This window comes from Octopus sinensis, unplaced genomic scaffold (assembly GCF_006345805.1).
Source record: "Octopus sinensis unplaced genomic scaffold, ASM634580v1 Contig13732, whole genome shotgun sequence".
In the NCBI taxonomy this organism is placed as follows: Eukaryota; Metazoa; Mollusca; class Cephalopoda; order Octopoda; family Octopodidae; genus Octopus; species Octopus sinensis.
The window spans coordinates 72,501-87,478 of record NW_021833035.1 but is presented as its reverse complement, the minus strand read 5'-3'; the positions used below and the strand labels follow the sequence as shown (position 1 = coordinate 87,478).

The 14,978-nt window shown below is 38.7% G+C and overlaps 1 protein-coding gene across 1 annotated transcript in view; it reads right to left on the bottom strand.

Moving 5' to 3' along the window:
- Positions 1–11,514: 11,514 nt before the first annotated feature.
- Positions 11,515–14,978, bottom strand: part of LOC118761464 — a 17,929-nt gene continuing 14,465 nt past the window's right edge. Inside the window, exons 6-7 of the mRNA XM_036499361.1 lie at positions 13,785–13,880; positions 11,515–11,838 (exon numbers count right to left, since the gene is read on the bottom strand). Coding sequence (XP_036355254.1) covers positions 11,645–11,838; positions 13,785–13,880 — 290 coding nt within the window. The 3' untranslated portion in view covers positions 11,515–11,644. The remainder of the gene's footprint in view (positions 11,839–13,784; positions 13,881–14,978) is intronic.

The window sequence follows — 14,978 nt, the reverse complement described above, 5'->3', positions numbered from 1 at the left end:
TGCCGAAAGAGATCGAAGATGGTGCCAAAAGAGATCAAAGAGGAGTCCCGAACGAGATCAAGAGGGTACCGAAAGAGATCAAAGAGGGTGCCGAAAAATATCAAAGAGGGTGCCGAAAGAGATCAAAGAGGGTGCCGAAAAAGATCAAAGAGGGTGCCGAAAGAGATCAACGAGGTGTCCCTAAGGAGATCAAACCGGTTCAAACCGGATCAAACCGGTTCAAACGGGATCAAACCGTTTCAAACTGGATCAAGCCTGATCAAACCGGTTCAAATATCAGGAAAGTCTGGAATGTAAGGAATGTCTGGAATGTCAGGAATGTCAGGAATGTCTGGAATGTCAGGAATGTCAGGAATGTAAGGAATGTCAGTAATGTCAGGAACGTCAGGAATGTCTGGAATGTCAAGAATGTCTGGAATGTCAGGAATGTCTGGAATGTGAGGAATGTCAGAGATCAAAGACGGTGCCGACAGAGATCAAAGAGTGTGCCGACAAAGATCAAAGACGGTGCCGACAAACCGGTACAAACCGGATCAAACCGGTTCAAACCGGATCAAACCGGATGAAATCGGATCAAACCGGTTCAAACCGGATCAAACCGGTTCAAACCGGATCAAACCGGTTCAAACCGGATCAAACCGGTTCAAACTGGATCAAGCCTGATCAAACCGGTTCAAATGTCAGGAATGTCAGGAATGTCTGGAATGTCTGGAATGTCTGGAATGTCAGGAATGTCAGGAATGTCTGGAATGTCTGGAATGTCAGGAATGTCAGGAATGTCTGGAATGTCTAGAATGTCAGGAATTTTTGGTATGTCAGGAATGTTTGGAATGTCAGGAATGTCAGGAATGTCTGGAATTTTAGGAATGTTTCGAATATGAGGAATGTCAGAGATCAAAGACGGTGCCGACAGAGATCAAAGACCGTGCCGATAGAATCAAGGACTGTGCCGACAAAGATCAAATACGGTGCCGACAAACCGGTTCAAACAGGATCAAAACGGTTCAAACCGGATCAAACCGTTTCAAACCGGATCAACCCGGTTAAAATCGGACAAACCGGTTTAAACCGGATCAAGCCCATTCAAACTGGATCAAGCCTGATCAAACCGGTTCAAATGTCAGGAATGTCAGGAATGTAAGGAATGTCAGGAATGTCAGGAATGTTGGAATGTCTGGAATGTCAGGTATGTCAGGAATGTCTGGAATGTCAGGAATGTTTGGAATGTGAGGAAAGTCAGAGATCAAAGACAGTGCCGACTGAAATCAAAAACGGTACCGATAGAGATCAAGGAGTGTGCCGACAAAGATCAAATACGGTTCCGACAAACCGGTTCAAACCAGATCAAACCGGTTCAAACCGGTTCAATCCAGGACAAACTGGATAAAACCGGTTCAAACCCGATCAAACCGGTTCAAACCGGATCAAACCGGATCAAACCGGTTCAAACAGAATCAAACCGTTTCAAACTGGATGAAACTGGATGAAACCGGTTCAAATATCAGGAATGTCTAGAATGTAAGGAATGTCTGGACTGTCAGGAATGTCAGGAATGTCTGGAATGTCAGGAATGTCAGGAATGTAAGGAATGTCAGGAATGTCAGGAACGTCAGGAATGTCTGGAATGTCAGGAATGTCTGGAATGTCAGGAATGCCAGGAATGTGAGGAATGTCAGAGATCAAAGATGGTGCCGACAGAGATCAAAGACGGTGCCAATAGAGATCAAGGAGTGTGCCGACAAAGATCAAATACGGTGCCGACAAACCGGTTCAAACCGGATCAAACCGGTTCAAACCGGATGAAACTGGATGAAATCGGATCAAACCGGTTGAAAGCGGATCAAACCGGTTCAAATCGGATCAAACTGGTTCAAACCGGATCAAAACGGTTCAAACTGGATCAAGCCTGATCAAACCGGTTCAAATGTCAGGAATGTCAGGGATGTCTGGAATGTCTGGAATGTCAGGAAAGTCAGGAATGTCAGTAATGTCAGGAATGTTTGGAATGACAGGAATGTCTGGAATGTCAGGGATGTTAGGAATGTCTGGAATGTCAGGAATGTCTGGAATGTCTGGAATGTCAGGAATGTCTGGAATATCTGGAAAGTAAGAATGTCAGGAATTTAAGAATGTCTGGAATGTCTGGAATGTCAGGAATGTCAGGAATGTCTGGAATGTCAGGAATGTCAGGAATATGAGGAATGTCAGAGATCAAAGATGGTGCCGAAAGAGATCAAAGACGGTGCCGATAGAGATCAAGGAGTGTGCCGACAAAGATCAAATACGGTGCCGACAAACCGGTTCAAACGGATCAAACCGGTTCAAACCGGATCAAACCGGATCACACCGGATCAAACCGGTTGAAACCGGATCAAAACAGTTCAAACCGGATCAAGCCTGATCAAACCGGTTCAAATGTCAGGTATGTCAGGGATGTCTGGAATGTCAGGAAAGTCAGGAATGTCTGGAATGTCAGGAATGTCTGGAATGTCAGGAATGTCTGGAATGTCAGGAATGTCTGGAATGTCTGAAATGTCAGGAATGTCAGGAATATAAGGAATGTCAGGAATGTAAGGAATGTCAGGAATGTCAGGAATGTCAGGAATGTCTGGAATGTCAGGAATGTCAGGAATGTGAGGAATGTCAGAGATCAAAGATGGTGCCGACAGACATCAAAGACAGTGCCGATAGAGATCAAGGAGTGTGCCGACAAGATCAAATACGGTGCCGACAAACCAGTCAAAACCCGATCAACCGGTTCAAACCGGATAAAACCGGTTGAAACCGGATCAAAACGGTTCAAACTGGATCAAGCCTGATCAAACCCGATCAAATGTCAGGAATGTCAGGGATGTCTGGAATGTCTGGAATGTCAGGAATGTCAGGAATGTCTGGAATGTCTGGAGTGTCAGGAATGTCAGGAATCTAAGGAAAGTTTGGAATGTCAGGAATGTCAGGAATGTCTGGAATGTCAGGAGAGTCAGGAATGTCAGGAATGTCAGGAATGTTTGGAATGTCAGGAATGTCTGGAATGTCAGGAATGTCTGGAATGTCAGAGATCAAAGATGGTGCCGACAGAGATCAAAGACGGTGCCGATAGAGATCAAGGAGTGTGCCGACAAAGATCAAATACGGTGCCGACAAACCGGTTCAAACCGGATCAAACCGGATCAAACCGGATCGAACCGGTTGAAACAGGATCAAACCAGTTCAAATCGGATCAAACCGGTTCAAACCGGATCAAAACGTTTCAAACTGGATCAAGCCTGATCAAACCGGTTCAAATGTCAGGAATGTCAGGGATGTCTGGAATGTCTGGAATGTCAGGAAATTCAGGAATGTCAGGAGTGTCTGGAATGTCTGGAATGTCAGGAATGTCTGGAATGTCAGGGATGTCAGGAATGTCTGGAATGTCAGGAATGTCTGGAATGTCTGGAATGTCAGGAAAGTCAGGAATGTCAGGAATGTCAGGAATGTCAGGAATGTCTGGAATGTCAGGAATGTTTGGAATGTGAGGAATGTCAGAGATGAAAGTCAGTGCCGACTGATATCAAAAACGGTACCGATAGAGATCAAGGAGTGTGCCGACAAAGATCAAATACGGTTCCGACAAACCGGTTCAAACCAGATCAAACCGGTTCAAACCGGTTCAATGCGGGTCAAACCGGATAAATCCGAATCAAACCGGTTCAAACTCGATTAAACCGATCCAAACCTGTTGAAATGTCAGGAATGTCTGGAAAGTCAGGAATGTCTGGAATGTCAGGGATGTCAGGAATGTCTGGAATGTGAGGAATGTCTGGAATGTCTGGAATGTCAGGAATGTCTGGAATATCTGGAATGTCAGGAATGTCAGGAATGCAAGGAATGTCAGGATGTAAGGAATGTCAGGAATGTCTGGAATGTCAGGAATGTTTGGAATGTGAGGAATGTCAGAGATCAAAGATGGTGCCGACAGATCAAAGACGGTGCCGATAGAGATCAAGGAGTGTGCCGACAAAGATCAAATATGGTGCCGACAAACCGGTACAGACCGGATCAAACGGTTCAAACCGGATAAAACCGGATCAAACCGGTTGAAACCGGATCAAAACGTTTCAAACTGGATCATGCCTGATCAAACCGGTTCAAATGTCAGGAATGTCAGGGATGTCTGGAATGTCTGGAATGTCAGGAAAGTCAGGAATGTCAGGAATGTCAGGAATGTCTGGAATGTCAGGAATGTCAGGAATGTAAGGAATATTTGGAATGTCAGGAATGTCAGGAATGTCTGGAATGTCTGGAATGTCAGGAATGTCTGGAATGTAAGGAATGTCTGGAATGTAAGGAATGTCAGGAATGTGAGGAATGTGAGATCAAAGATGGTGCCGACAGAGATCAAAGACGGTGCCGATAGAGATCAAGGAGTGTGCCGACAAAGATCAAATACGGTGCTGACAAACCGGTTCAAACCGGATTAAACCGGTTCAAACCGGATAAAACGGATCAAACCGCTTGAAATCGGATCAAAACTGTTCAAACTGGATCAAGCCTGATCAAACCGGTTCAAATGTCAGGAATGTCAGGGATGTCTGGAATGTCTGGAATGTTAGGAAAGTCAGGAATGTCAGGAATGTCTGGAATGTCAGAATGTCAGGAATGTCAGGAATGTCAGAGATCAAAGATGGTGCCGACAGAGATCAAAGGCGGTGCCGATAGAGATCAAGGAGTATGCCGACAAAGATGTAATACGGTGCCGACAAACCGGTTCAAACCGCACACCTTGTTGTCAGCTGAGCATGCTATATCTATGATCCAGCATAGTTTGTTTTCTTTCACAATTAAGACTGTGTCTGTCTTCCTATTCTCTATCTCCTGGTCGCACTGAATCATAAAATCCCATAGGATCTTTGCATTTCCATTTTCGACGATGCCTTCAGGTTTGTGGTCGTACCCATATTTTGCTCTGTCAAGTCCATACTTGTTGCAAAGTGTCCAATGGAAGCCTGACTATATAGTCGTGCGTCTCATATTCCTTCTGGGCTAGTGGCGTACATTGGCTGATAATATGCCATACTTTTTCACCGTTTTGTCCACATATTCTGCACTTATCACTTTCTGCTGTATTGTCTATTCTGTATTTTATGTAATTTGTTGTTAGTGCTTGCTCTTGGGCAACACAGATTAGAGCCTCCGTTTCCTATTTTAAATCACTTTTATCGTTGCAATCCTTCATCCTGCACAAGCCTGACCTTCTTACTTCAAACAATAGCTCTTCTGTGGCATTTTTTACATACCATGCTATGTTGTTTTATTCTGATCTAATGCTGTGTTCGCATCCAGTAAGTCCTCTCTTTTTCTTGTTTCATACAGTCTCTCTGTGTCACCTTTTGAGTGGAGTATCCCATATCTAGTTAGCAACTTCCTTGTCATTCTGTCTAAGCTGTTTAGTTCGTCTACTGTCCATGCAATTACCCCTGCTCCATGTCTGAGGAGTGAAACCACCCAGGTTTTGATAGCTTGAATCTTATTCCACCCATTTAATTTCGACTTAAGGATCAGTCTCAGTCTGCGCATTATAATTATAATTATCATTATTATTTGAAGACGGCGAGCAAGCAGAATCGTTAGCACGCTGGATGAAGTGCTTAGCAATATTTCACCCATCGACTTAATCGCTTTGTCTGTCCTTGTTTGTCCCCTCTGTGTTTAGCCCCTTGTGGTAGTAGTAAAATATATATATATATATATATATGTCATGTCACTTTCGAGTGCTACTGGTAACATGTAACCCTGTACAACTTGTTGCATGGTCGGGTCGTCGGCGACTAACCGGTAACCCCACCAAGCTTGCTTGGTGAGGAGGGTGTTTATTGGACATTCTGCGGGATGAAAAACAAAACCCGTCAAAGGGTGGAAGAACTCTTGAAAGTCAACGGCCATCCAATAAATGTCTTAAGGCTGTATCATGCGCGGGGACATAGAAATAATCGGACTGAATACCCGATCGCGCGGTTAAACCACTGGGAGTGAAGGACTCCTAGCCTTTGTTAGGGCATCCTTCTAGGAGAAGGTAACTGAGGTAACTGGGATAACTCCGACATAAAACGTGCGGCTCAGTGGTTACCGATGATGTTGACTTGTTTTTCTTTTCGGATTATGGCTTCTGTTGCTTAGTGAGTGTGATTGACTCAGTGCACAGCCTTTCCTCACTTAAAAAAATCTTCTTGCACAGGCATTGCACGATAACAACAATGATTAAGCTTCGCGCAATGACCATACTCGATAACGAGGGGGCAACCACCATATATATATATATATATATATATATATATATATATATATATATACATACATTCATACATATGTATGTGTGTGTATATATATATATATATATATATATATATATATATATATATATAATATATATATATATATATATATATATATATATATAATGAAATGTTTTTAAAAAATATTTCCATAGTTTCAAATAGGTGTGACATTCTGTCTCTCTCTCTTTCTTTCTTTCTTCTTTCTTTCTTTCTTTCTTTCTTTCTTTCTCTCTCTCTCTCTCCTCTCTCTCTCTCTCATTTACTTCTGTGAAGGCTCGGCAGGTAGGTAGTAGCAGGTCTGAAGAAATATCTAATATGAGGGATGTTGGTACTGAAGTTTTAAGCAGCATTGTTTAAGCAGTAGTAACTTTAGAAGGAGACGGCGAAGAAGAAGAGCAGAAGAAGAAGAAGAAGAAGAAGAGAAGAGAAGAAGAAGAAGAAGAAGAAGAAGAAGGTGTAGGAAAAGAAGAGAAAGAAGGAGAGAAAAAATACGGGAGTATGATAGTAGCAGACTATTCGTAGTCTGTTATCATATCCACGAGAGAAATAGGAAACTATATATATACATATATGTGTATATATATAATATATAAATACACACATACACACACACACACACACACACAAACACACATATATATATACATATATATATATATATATATATATATATATATAATATATATAGAGAGAGAGAGAGAGAGAGAGAGAGAGAGAAAATAGTAAAAAGTGAAAAAAACTACAGAAGCTTGTTTAAAAGGTTAAAAAATATATATTTGAGTCAATATGTCTGAAGAATGTTATAAATTTTTTTCATACAATGACATAGTTTTTGAAGAAATGACCGGTTTCGCGTTCAGCTTTTCAAATTTCTTACACAAATTTGACTAAACAAGGAAACATTCTTCATTGAAAAATACAAGCCCAAACTTAACCATTCCAACATACTTATACAGAGAAATTCACTCCAAAAGAAAGGCAAGAAATTTTAAGCGATTATCTCCCTTACACCGGAAGAAATCACTTATTACCTCCCCTTATCTGGAACTCTTCTCAACGTAAACATAACGATGTAAGAAATTTGAAAAGCTGAACGCGAAACCGGTCATTTCTTCAAAAATTTATAACATTCTTCAGACATATTGACTCAAATATATATTTTTTAACCTTTTAAAACAAGCCTTCTGTAGTTTTTTCACTTTTTACTATTTTCTATATATTCAACCACGTGCTTTCAAACACCAACTTTCTCACCTATATATATATATATATATATTATATATATATATATATATATATATATATTATATATATATATATATATATATATATATATATATATATATGTAGGTATGAGTGTGTATGTATGTGAAAAATGTTAACAACTTTATCAAAACAGTGGAAGAAACTTCCTAAAGATAAGTTTCGTGAAGACTATGTAGTTTTTATTTAAAAGAACAGAATATTTCCAGTATCTCTTAAGTGTGACATTTTCGGCAAGGAGCTAAAAATAATGAATTACTTGTGTAGTTTCCAAACAGTCATTGAAAATAGAATCCTTAAGTAATTTCCTTTTCCCGTCTCTCGTATAGTTCCAAAGCGTCACTTCTTTGCCAAACACATAATGATAAAAATATCAATATGTAAAAGGTGTCTTGTATTTTTATATCATTGGCTAAGGACAAACCATGCTGGTAGAGGAATTGCAAGACAAGCAGCTTTATTCAAATAACTGTCGGAAGGTTTAGATACCAAATGTTTGAAATGAAAAGAATAATAATTCATTTAATAATGATAATGAGATGATACTGCTCGTTTCTCTTTAGTGTTGATACAACAACGTTAGAGAATTTATGTTTCAAGGTGCTGAAATGGCAAACGTCTTGGTCATTATTTTATATAACAACAATATTTACATACAAGCTGTTAATTCTTTATTGTAGACCCAGTACAATATATGGATATACGTTAATTCATAAGAAGGAACCTTGCTGAAGTAACCAAAGATAATGAATATTCTTCAGAGCCAAAGGACCTTAAAGAGTCAGGTTTTGAAGAATTAGAACATTATGATACAGTTATATTCTCATAGGATTCTGATTCAATAAGGTGCAAGATGAAATAAAGGTGATCGTATTGTGATAAATACAGGAGGACTAGCGGACTTGAGGATAAGGAAATATTTCATTTGAAAAGGCGCCTTTGTGAGCGGCAGTTTCATCTTAAAAACATTAGCCACAAACAAATCAATAAATCTTTTTCAACCAGAATTCAAAAAATAAATAATGTTTGACCCAAGTTGCCGCAGTTCCAATCCAGGGCTTTTTAAATTACATCAATGAGTACAGCATACAACAAAATAGAGTATATTCCTTTTGTTGTCCATATTTTCTAGGAAAAAGCCCAAAATAGTAATAGCAAGCACTCATTAAAACAAGTTTTCTCAAACGGAAGTATGCATTGGGGTAAAATGTACCAAATCTATATCTCAGCCGGTTGTGTATGGTGGGAATATCAAACATTTGGGAAAGAAACTTGTGATGCTATTCACGGTCGTTTGACAAGAAGGGGACAATAATGAGACCACGAAAAGCAAAATACTTATATCATTGTACTCGCAATGATTATTCTTTAAATCATGGAACCAGTAATCAAAGAATTACTCGCTTAAGACTTGACTAAGTCTTAAACTTTACATTAAGTTTGAATGAAACAAAGGTCATTTCGAAAACAGAACCGTTCTTAGACGTTCTGCACCGCGTATTTGAACCAATTGAATCTAGCTGTGGATAACTCTTAACAAAAATGTAAAGGCTATCGGGGAATTTTCGTCATACAGCAGCAACTTTACCTGTTGTGGATCGATTCATAGTGCATCAGTACAAGTACTTACAAGATGAAAAACGAAGATAACCAGCAGAGCCGAAAATCTTGTCCAATACACTATGGGTCTGACAGCAGGATCGTGTTATGCTGTCCACTATGAGCTTTCATTTATTATGGACATTTCTCCTTTATTTCAGTAAGGTTATCAAGTCATGGGAGAGCAAATTAAAGACAAGTACTTCTATTACGTTTGTTTATGAAATATTGCGCCTTCGTCTTCTCTAAACAAGTTTTAATACGAATCATATCTTTTGTAAAGATATGAAAAATCTTCACTGCTGTGACTACAGCAACGAAACCGATATCCATTTGCATTAAACATCTTGATGTCAAACGAAACGAAAGTTTTGTCATCGATTAAGTACCTGATCAGAGAAACCTAAACTTCCATAGCATTTGGAGATCTCGGCGGCCAGGGAGAGCGTTGGAAACCGGGTGGAAATTAATAGAGGACCTTTCATCAATTTTCTCCGTGAGACCGTCATATTGAACCAGATTTTCTTAGAGCTCTGACACCGATTTTCGGCATAAAATGGTGGCAGAATGAGAGCCGCTCATATTCTTAATTACTAAATTCCGAGTTTCTGAACGCTGTTTGTCTCAAAGCCATAGCATATACATTTCAACTGAACTTGGTCACCCTGAAGTCAGAATTCCACTATGCAAAGCGACTCATCGGGTGGAAGTGACACCTTTTGATCTCATTAACCGATTTACTTGAGATTTTGAATCTCTATACGGATTTCTCGTTCGAACAGATCGAACTGCAGCAAGAAGATGTAACACTGCCTGTAAGCACACGGTAGGCTATGAATGAATACTTGAATACTTTCTGAAGCTATGGATAATCAAGTCTTATCTGAAGAATTCCCTGGTAGACAATAAACCGGATAATTTAGCCCAATTATTATGAATAGATGATGCGATGAAAACCTGAATTTTGAAGACGTCCTCTTTCGTTTTCCGACAAAACACCGAAAAGAGAATCACTTTTGTGTAGTTTGTATTTTCATAGCTAACTTTTTATTTATTTGGTTTTTCAATCACATTCAGAAGTTGACTTTAAATTTGATTTATTAAATTAAAACTCAAATTATTATTTATATAAAATATCTGCCTGTGCTTAGAGCTTTTTTAAAACTAAATCCGCCTGGATTGGGTCGCCACTGAAATTCAATCCTTGATTCCATTTTCCCAACAGATATCAACACACAAATCTTCAAACTAATGATTAACCGTATCGATCACACCAATCCATAAAAACTTACAAACGCCATATCCACCGCCATCTCCCCTCTTCACTAAACTATGAAAAAAGAAAAAAAAAATCTGAAACTTAACCAATGAAAACTAAATTGCAGTATTGCAATTTTTTTTCACTGCTATGTATAACCCTCCAGTAATCAAAAAGATCTCACGGAGCTGTTGTATTTGTAAACGAACCGCTAGTGAATTACGTTTTTCCTGTTACTGATTTCGGATTTTTGTTTAACCTGTACCGACGTTATATGCAAAGAAGGTGCTGAAACGCAAAACTTCAATTTGGTTTTGTAATCCTTGATAAAGATAGTTTAGATCAGTCAGCTTAAATAGTTTATGAGAGACCAGAGCTAAACTCAAATTAACAATCATGGTGTCTAGAATTTTTGGTGCTTCCCTACGTTCGAATGAACAGACATTGATTCCTATAAATTGTTTACCATATTCCTCAGAAAAGTTTTCGGTATTACCTTCATCAGCTTTTATTTCACACCATCGGAGGGTGAAGTGCTCCTCACGAATGTAGTTGGTGAGATGGTTATGATCTATAAACAGTTTTGAGTCGGAGCCGGAAAAAAGATGCGTATGTGCACATTGAATTTGAAGAACAGATGAGTAGAATAAAAACGCAATGCAAATATCAATCAAGTTATATGATGGTCTGCATGCCACGTCTGGCGCCACTCTCACACACCTTTAATGCAATTTTTTGTTTCGTTTGAATTGCAAATCCTATCATTTCTCAAAAGAAATCAGCCAAGCGCAAGTCTTTTATTTGCTATATTATTTAGATGATGGATAAAATGTGTTGAAGATTCGGTTTAACTGTTTGTAGTATTTAGTTTAGACCCGTTACGTTTTGAGATTAAATAATGTCCAGGTTAACTTAATGTTTCATTCTTCAAAGGTCGATAAAATAATAACCAAGTGTTTCATTGGTACAAGGGTAAATTTAAAAATCTTATAAATCTTCAAATGTGTGAATGGATTTTTAAGAGAAGACTAATTTAAGACGAAAAACATTAGAAATAAAAATAAATTAACAAAAGAATTATCATAATTAAGTTGATTTTATTGATAAAGAAACACACATTTTATCTGATATAATTATTATTAGCAAATGTGATCCGTTGAAGTCTTGCTCACATTTCATTGAGAAGTAAATAATTTTGGGGTGAATTCCATTAAAGGTCAAGTTTCTTTAGTTGGCACTTAGTGTTAGTATATGAAAAGGCGGTACATGTAGAAGATACCGTACATAAATGTGAACAATCCAAGACCGATCGGGCATCCATTTGAGCCTCGGTTACAAGGTTGTGATATGGATTTGGTTTGAAGGAAAAAGTTGAATAAGCTGTCTGGCCATTAATTTCTTTTTCTGCAATAGAAAAAATGGAAAGAGGAAACACAATAAATATAAAAGCATAAATTAAATTATTGCTCTAGTCAGACAAAGTACAAGGAAACGAATAGATATGGTCTATTGATTCGATAGATTGATGTTACTAATATTCCGTTTGGACATCTTTAGGTTAGTGTAAGTATGGAGTGAGTTCTTGGGTGTTGCATAATCTAGAAAGGAGGGATTTGGGATAATAATTGATGCGGGATCTGGCTGGTGAAATAGCATGTATGACGGAAGAATGAGAAGGGGTATGTAGCTGGTTATCTCGGAGGTAGAGTGGTTCTCGTATTACCAGCGAGATTTATTGAGGTATTTCTGTGCAAGTTAGTAACGAAGCGTGTTGTGTTTTTTAATGAAAACGGCGATTAATAATAATTCATCTTCCAGATTTTAAATGTACAAAGTGGTATCAAACAATCCCCGGACTAGTTCTATAACGCGCTCACAGATAGCAGCACACGGTTAAGTGCGCAGTGAGAGCTACCAACGATAGTTATGAGACAGTGTGCTGAGTGACACCGCTGTATTTACTTATTGCAAGTTGTGAAATTTGTGATTTTGTCATCACGTGTACGCTGTAGTCTGCGATGTCGTCATGGACAAGATGGTAGAACAAAAAGCCAACGTGAACTTTTGCATTAACCTTGGGATGTCTGTTACAGAGACATTGAACATGCTTCTGCAAGCTAAGGTTAACGAGGCAATTGGTTGTACGCAATATGTAGAGTGGCACGGGCTTTTCAAAAGCAGAACATCCCTGGAAGACGATGAGCGATTTGGAAGATCTGCGACGGGCGTCACTCCTCGGAGATGTGGAAAAAAATCCATCAGCTTCTGAATGAGGATCGTAGGTAGATAATCAACGACATTGCTGATGTTGTTGGTCTGTCGTATGGATTTGTGCAGACAATCTTAACGTCTGAATTGAACATGCGGCATGTCTCTACCAAGTTCTCCCCACTGTTGATGACTGAGCAGAAAAAACATCGCTCCGAATTTGTCAAGTTCTCCGTCAGCCTTGATGACCCATACTTCATGTTGAGGATCATCGCTGGTGATGAAAGTCGAGTCTACGAGTACGATTCTGAGGTGAAGCAGCAATTGTCAAAATGGAGAAGTCCTTCATCTCCACGACCGAACTCAACCCGACAGATCCGCAGCTCAATGAAAAGCATGCTCATCTTTTTTTCGACATCTGAGGTATTGACCATTTAGATTTCGACCGCCAGGGTCAGACCATCAGTCGAGAGTTCTACTGTGATATTTTGAAGTGTTTTAGAGAGGACATTCGGCAAAAAGCGACCGGATTTGTGACGACAATGCATCCTTACTCGTGAGTTTCTCGCCAAAAACAACATGGTTACGCTTCAGCGCCTGTCCTATTCGCCAGATTTAGTACCTGCGAATTTCCATCTCTTCCCCAAGATAAAAAGGCAGCTTAAAGGCCACCGTCTGAACACCATTGTCAAAATCCAGATCGAAACGCAGAAGGTTTCCAACTCGCTTAAGGAAAACTACTTCCAAGCTAAAAGTGGCGGGAATGCTGAGGCTAGAGTATTGTTGCGCAAGGTGACTATTTCAAAGGATTTGATGCGAAAACTTAGGTAAACAAGTTATTTTTCAAAACGTATCAAGTTCGGGAAGTTTTTGATACCACCGCGTACTTGTGGATTAGTTTTACGACATCCTTTTGAAAGGATGTTAATTATTAATTTACTGCTAATTTATTTAACTAAGAATCAAGACTCTAAGTAGAAATTAAGACTCTAAGTAGAAATAATAATGCAATGTGAAAGAAATGGATATTTATTAATTTCAGTTCTTTCGGCAAGAACTGGAGAAAGATCAATGAATTAAAGATGAGGAACAAGGAACAGAAACAAAGAACACAATAAGTAAACAATAAAAAATGGTTTTACTGTCAACGAAATAATAAGAGCCGAAAACACTTATATCACATCCCACGGAGTTAATCTTCTCCAGTGTAAGGGGCTGGTTAAGTTCATTCCAAAGTTCTGAAATGAAATAAAAATAAAATAGTCTCCTATTTCTCTCGTGGATATGATAACATTAATGATTTCTTTAATACTAAAATCCTTCACACACACACACACACACACACACACACACAAACATATATATATATATATATATATATATATATATATATATATATATGTGTGTGTGTGTGTGTGTGTATATATATATATTTATAATAAGTGTAGATCGTATACGAGTGGGTATATATTTATAAAAAAGAAGTTTGAAAACGCCACTATATAAGATAAATTTTAATTTTCTAAGAAATTTTACATGTTTCGGTTCTTCTTGAAAAAACGAACCTTATCAAAAATATTTTTAAAAAGTTAAGTGTAATAAAAAAGTTCAAAATTGTTTCTTACTGGTCTCAACAGAATCCACGTGGTGGTGTTTTGTCGGTAACGGTTACTACTACTATTACCAACAGTCACTGCTGCTACTGCCATTTCAGCCACTGGTCATTCGGACACATATCACAGCTAAAAACAACTACGTGGATTCTGTTGAGACCAGTAAGAAACAATTATGAACTTTTTTTATTACACTCAACTTTAAACTGACAGCTATTATGCTTACTACCGACAAAACACCACGACGTGGATTCTGTTGAGACCAGTAAGAAACAATATATATATATATATAAAATGCATTAAATACTAAAAAACGTACGCATAGGAGAGACAGAGAAGGTCCCTATTTCTTCCTCAGTTAGCAACCGGGACATTAATACACAGTTCCATGCCTTTAATGATAACATCATTAAGGGCTAGGGTCGAATTGTTCGACATCATTAACCGCCTCGAATAATTTTAGTCGAACCAATTGACCCAAGTCTTTAATTCTTTTTTCGGTTCCTTTTGCCAAACCGCTAAGTTACGTGAACGTAAACTCAGTAACACCATTGTCAAGAGGTAATGGGCGACAAACACATACACAATAACACGCGTTGAAACACACACATACACACACACACACACGCACACACACACACACAACACACATGCACGGACACACACACCTGCATTTATACACGTGCACACACACACGCACACAAACACACACACATAAATATA